The following is a 5,816-nucleotide window of genomic DNA, read 5'->3' as shown; positions in this document are numbered from 1 at the left end:
TTAGGAAAGCAGTCTTTTATGTGTTTGCTTTAGCAAGACATCCTTTCACCTGTGTGCCCCAGCAAAACAACATTTACTATAACTAACTTTCAGAAGAACCACAGGTTTCCACTTCATTCACCTCTCCTCTTCCTGGATGCCCTGGAGCCTGCATTTCCACCTCATTTTGGGCACCCCAAATTAGAAGTCTTAGGAGCCCTCCGGGGTTGGTACTGTCTCCCTGTGTTGGTATGTGGGTTCTAGTCCTGGGGTCTGAGATAATGTAAGGCCCTAAAACTCATCTTGTGAGGGTAAGTGGTGTTAGAGATGCCCACTTCACCAAGGTCCAGGCTTCTGGAGCAATATCAGTTCCTTCACTGTCTTGGGAAGATGAGCCTGTCTTAGGAAGACAGAGACCCTAATAGCAGTGGAGACAGGATCCCACTGGTAGAGCTGCTATCATACTGGAAGGGAATGACCAAGTCCTAGGGAAACCAAGACCTTTTCAGATTGCACCAGGAAGGAACAAGAGTTTTTTTAGAAGAACCCAGGATGCAATTTCTACTAAAACTCATGGTCCTGGGGTGAACTTCAGAGTGCTCATCCTCAGTCCTGGGCCTATGACTGAAGAAAGGTAGAGACTTCAGGATGAGAATCACAGTCTCTACCGCCACACTTCGGTCCTTCCTAATGCTTCGTATGAGCAATGTGTGGGCAGTTATCCTGAGGGCACGGAAACCCCAGACCTGTTAGGCACTGGTGGACACAGGAGGCAGGCCATGATCTCTAGAATGAGCATCATCCTAACCACTTGTTTGTGGTAGAACATATGAGACTAGATATGCCTAGTGTTTACAGCAACCCACGAATGAGTCCACAGTGGGGCTGCTCAGCCATGAAGAGTCCCTCCACTCACTTCCCACTCACCAAATGTGTAAGAGCAGAAGCAAGGGAAGTCATTATAACTTCCCATTGTGTTGGTGGCCTTCAGGGCAAGGTTAGGTGGTCAGCTGGTTGGCAGTAGACTCCAGGTTGCTCCCTATCTGATGCCAGAGTGTAAACAAAACAATGTCTTATCCTGAGAGGACAGCAGAGGAACCCCCACCCCTGACCTACACTGAGACAATGGGCTCCTTGCAGATCCATCATTAGGAGTCCAGTTGGAGATCAGTTCCAGGTATCTGATGTGGATCTGAAAGGTAAGGGACACTAAATCAGAGACAAGGAACACTGGCTAGAACTGTCCCTTGACAGCAGATCAAGGGCAGAACCCAACAGGTAAAATGTCAACAATTGTGCATCATGGGTAGAAGTGGATCATCCTGGATGGAGCAGAACGCTGGCCCTGACCTTTGCTCTTGCATCAGGGTTTGTCAATCCCTGTCCCTCTGATGATCCCTGGGGCAACAGAGATTGCCCTTAGCACTGAACAAAGAAGATAGAGAAATCCAAAGACCGAGTCTCAAGGAATGTCCCATATGGGAAGGAGAAAGAGGTCTTCTGTTCAGCTCACTTGGGGGGCCACATGAAGACAATGACTAGGGTGAACATTCACACAGGGCTGAATATAGCTCCCCACCTCTGTGGGTGGAGAGATGAGTCTGGGGATTGAATGCATGTGAAGGCCTTGATATAGCATAGCCCTCATGGCTCACCAAGGCCGCCAGGCGAGAGGAAATAGGATCCTAGTGACTGAGAGAGGCAGAGAAGTTTGAGATGACCATTAACTTTCAGGATGGTCTCTGTCATGGCTGTGTGAAAATCCAGAAGCAAGTGTATTTGCCTTTAGGAATATTGTGAGACCATAGTAAACAGCTACAGCTGAAATTGAATATTGTTAACTATTTGAAAAAGTTATACCAAGATCCAGTATTCCTGAAACCAGGTCGTGTTGTGACCATAGTATGCCACTTGCTATCATTTACAAGCTCAGGGGTCATTTATATTATTTTATCTCTCACATGGCTGAAAGGCAACAGGAAGATGTGAGAAGAGCAGCATGACGTAGGCCTTGTTGAAGAGTATTCCACAGAACACAAAGAAATAGCCTATCAGAATCCATCAGAAACCACCACTTTCAGGCTCCGATCAGAGTCCGCACAGACAGACCAAAGCCCTACTCTGTTACATGGTACCCCTGAGGCCTGGCAGGAGCCTCTGTGAGGTAGGTATGTCCATGACTTTTTCACAGATGTTGACTAAACCAGCACCAGCAAATAGGATTGCAAAGAGGGGTGTCTGTCGGAGACACTGATGTCCCTGTGAAGAACTCAAGAAATACTGAAATGAGTAGAACCTGGAAACTGGAGAATCCCCAGCCCCCAAGACTCAGCTCTAGGAAGGATGGGTGCTACAGAGCTCCTTGCAGGAGGTCTAGTAGCCTGGTCCTTACAGAGCCACCAAGATAGAATGTGGGTACAACTCCTAACAAAAGAAGATAGGCCAGGCCTCCCAGTTATCAGGGAAGGACACTAAACTGAATCCTCCAGTATGGTCAGGAGTGGCTTTCCTGGCCACAGCCCTCACCCCACCATACATTTGAGAAAGCTTCTCTGGCATGACGGAGGTCCTTGGTGACCATTCCACTAGCACTAATAAATTATGATAGGGCAAGAGGGGAAAAGAGTTGGCATAGCACAAACATGCCAGCTCAGGACCATGAGGTCATAGCCAAGTGACTTAAGACCATTTAGTTCTTGGCTTAGGGCAAAAAGAAACACAGAGAAGTGTTAGCATTTTGTCTAGGCTCCGTCCCACAGTTATCCAGCAACAGCCAGGTGTGCTTGACTTACTTTAAAAGGGGTTGTTCACCCCCTCCTCTCTCTTTTGCTTTCTTGTTCTAGTTCTGTCCTTTCCCTCCTGCTCCACCTCCTCTCCCCATTCCCCACCACCTCTGTCTCCAGTGCTCATGGCTGGCTCTACTCTCTCTCTCTCTGCCTTTCTGTCTCTACTACCCTCTTAACTCCCCTCCCCATGCCCTTATTAAACTCTATTCTCTACTATACTGTCCTTGTTTGTCCTGTGGCTGGTCCCTCGGGGGTAGAGATGCTTCAGCATGGGCCCACAGAGGCACCCCCTCCCCCCACACCTGGCTACACATCTACCAGAGATATTCCTTCTCCCTCCTTACCTTTCATAAAACACAACAAGAAGTACCGTTCACCCCAATGTCAACTTGAACCGAAGCCAGTAGAACTGGCCTCCATAGTGAGTGCAGTGGGCTCTCTGGGCACTCCCCCCCCCCCCCCCCCCCCCCCCCCCCCGAGCTGGGGACCGAACCCAGGGCCTTGCGCTTCCTAGGTAAGCGCTCTACCACTGAGCTAAATCCCCAGCCCCTGGGCACTCTTTATCGCTGAGAGAATAGAGGGTTTTTGGGGGCCTGGCTGGGACTTTGATAAGGGATAGTGAGGTTCTATCTGCAGCTGTTAGCATGAGCTTGGTAGACTCCAGGAACCCCTCACTCATAAGCACCGAGGTTTGGGCCCTGGGACAAGTCCTGACTTGGATTCCTGGCCGGGAAGTTCCCCTGATTCACAACCCTTCCTGACATCCTGCCCTGGAGTAATTTGATCCGCAGGCTTTTTAGATCCCCGCCTCTCAGAACGCAGACCAGTTTCATTAAGCCAAAATTCAGGAAAAGGAAACTTCTGAGAACCGAAACTGCTGGAGAACAGTCCGACAGAGCCACAGAACTCTCCTCTACCTTTCGCTGCTGCTTTTGCTCGGTACCATGAACCACACTTCTCAAGCCTTCGTGAACGCTGCCACTGGGGGACAACCCCCAAACTACGAAAGAATCAAGGAAGAATATGAGGTGTCTGAACTGGGGGCACCCCACGGATCGGCTTCTGTCAGAACTACCGTGATCAACATGCCCAGAGAGGTCTCTGTGCCTGACCATGTGGTCTGGTCCCTGTTCAATACGCTCTTCATGAACTTCTGCTGCCTGGGCTTCATTGCCTATGCCTACTCTGTGAAGGTGAGTGTGCTAGAGGTGGGGGTGATGGTGTAAGGAGGTGTGTGTGAGCCTGAAGTCCATCAACCCAGATGGCCCCATGTGTGTCCTTTGTTTAAAATAAGTTTGTGTGCATTCTTCCTTCTGTGGGGTATGTGCGTGTGTGTGTGTGTGTGTGTGTGTGTGTGTGTGTGTGTGTGTCTTAAAGACTCTCCCGTGCAGATGCAGGGTGAGGCTGCCTGGGGATTCTGGAGTCAGACTTTCCTAGTGCAGTCGAGAGGAATGCCTATAGTGCCCCTTCACCTTACAGACTGGGAGGCTGGCCTGTGTGGAAAGTGCTCCGGAGATTCAATAGTCCATGGAGGGCTGAACAACAAGTGCTAGGGCCTCCCGGATGATCAGAGTATGTAAAATGTTCCTGACCTAAGTCGGGGAGATGCAGTCCACAGGGAGTATGACAGGAAAACTGTCAGAGCATTTGCCTATCAGCTCCAGGGCCACTGACCATCTATCTATGTGCTCTGCTCCAGTCTAGGGATCGGAAGATGGTGGGTGATATGACTGGAGCCCAGGCCTACGCATCCACTGCCAAATGCCTGAACATCAGCTCCCTGGTCCTCAGCATCCTCATGGTCATTATCACTATTGTTACTGTCGTCATCATTGCTCTTAATGCTCCTCGTCTCCAGACTTGATAGAGGATTCTGGTTTCTGATCCTGACGTGCTCCACCATCTGCAGCTGCATCCCTCCTTGCCCCTCTGCCCCTCCCGACACGCAGGTGTAACACTCATCTATCCACAATGGATTCAATAAAACGCACTTGATAGCCATCATCCTTGGGCTGCTTTTATTCATCCTACCCCTCAATCTTCCTCGCTCTGAGGTGGGCATGTAGGCTATCCTCAATTTGGCGGTAGTTTCTGACCTACCGTTGTGGACATTTACTGGCCAAAGTCCTGAGGGGTATTTTGGCTGCTCCAGGCAGGGAGAACCGAAGCTTCATCTGACCCTGGCTCTATATCTCCAGGGCACCCAGTCCAGTTCAGAAGTGGAGGAGCAGGCCTGGGTCCTTGTTCTTCATGTGGGCTTTCCAGGATTCGCAGGGTGCTGTGGTGGGGGCCTGGTGTCCCCTGCTGGTCCCATAGCAGCGTTGCAGTTAATTCCCGGTTTGCCCTGGAGCCCCCTGCCGGCATTCTGCATATATGTGGCCAGATGACACTTCTACATCCCCCCACCCATTCCCTGACCCTATCTGCTAAGGGAGAGTGCCAATCATGCCCTTGGGACGAGGCGGTCCGGTCCTAGGACCCACATTTCCACTTCACTTAGGTGCATTGAGTTTATGAGTCTCCCGGGGATGGATCAGCGCTGTCTGTCTCTGTTAGTGCTGGGGTGAATCATTCATCTCACGGGTGCCTTTCCAAGGACACTTATTTCTGGTTCCCAGAGGCAAGCACCTCAAGAGTTGCCTGGGTCTTCTCCCTGTGTCTATTGGACTCCATTTGTCCTCCTAAACCATTGTGGTGGGTTTTAATGTCACCACAATAGCCAGGGCAGCACGATGGATCTGAAGTACCTTGGGTGGGGGGAGGCGCTGTCACGGTTACAGCCAGGAATTGGGAGTGGGCGTGGTGGGTAGAAAGGAGTGGGGGCACTTTTGCAAGTTAAAGGATTTGGGTTTCTTTTGCAAGTTAAAGGAGGGTGTGTGGAAAGAAGGTTTGGCAAATGTGGTTACAGGCTAACTCTGAGGAAGGGAAGGTGAATAAAATAAGGTTCCTCTGCTGGTAGGAGACCTCCCTCTGGGGCAAGCAGCTATGGTTTCCCAGAACACACTTTTATAAAGGGATCTTGCCTTATTGGGGATTGGTTGAGTACTAAAG

The 5,816-nt window shown here is 50.3% G+C and overlaps 1 protein-coding gene across 1 annotated transcript; it reads left to right on the top strand.

Moving 5' to 3' along the window:
• The first annotated feature begins 3,657 nt into the window (after window positions 1-3,657).
• On the top strand, window positions 3,658-4,767 carry Ifitm3 (interferon induced transmembrane protein 3). The gene is made up of 2 exons (NM_001136124.2): window positions 3,658-3,958; window positions 4,465-4,767. The coding sequence occupies exons 1-2, from the start codon at window positions 3,710-3,712 to the stop codon at window positions 4,627-4,629; spliced, it is 414 nt and encodes a 137-aa protein (NP_001129596.1). The 5' UTR covers window positions 3,658-3,709; the 3' UTR covers window positions 4,630-4,767.
• Window positions 4,768-5,816: the final 1,049 nt, after the last annotated feature.

Source organism: Rattus norvegicus, chromosome 1, assembly GCF_036323735.1.
Source record: "Rattus norvegicus strain BN/NHsdMcwi chromosome 1, GRCr8, whole genome shotgun sequence".
Taxonomy (NCBI): domain Eukaryota; kingdom Metazoa; phylum Chordata; class Mammalia; order Rodentia; family Muridae; genus Rattus; species Rattus norvegicus.
The sequence above is the reverse complement of the archived record's forward strand: the minus strand, read 5'-3'. Positions and strand labels throughout refer to the sequence as shown.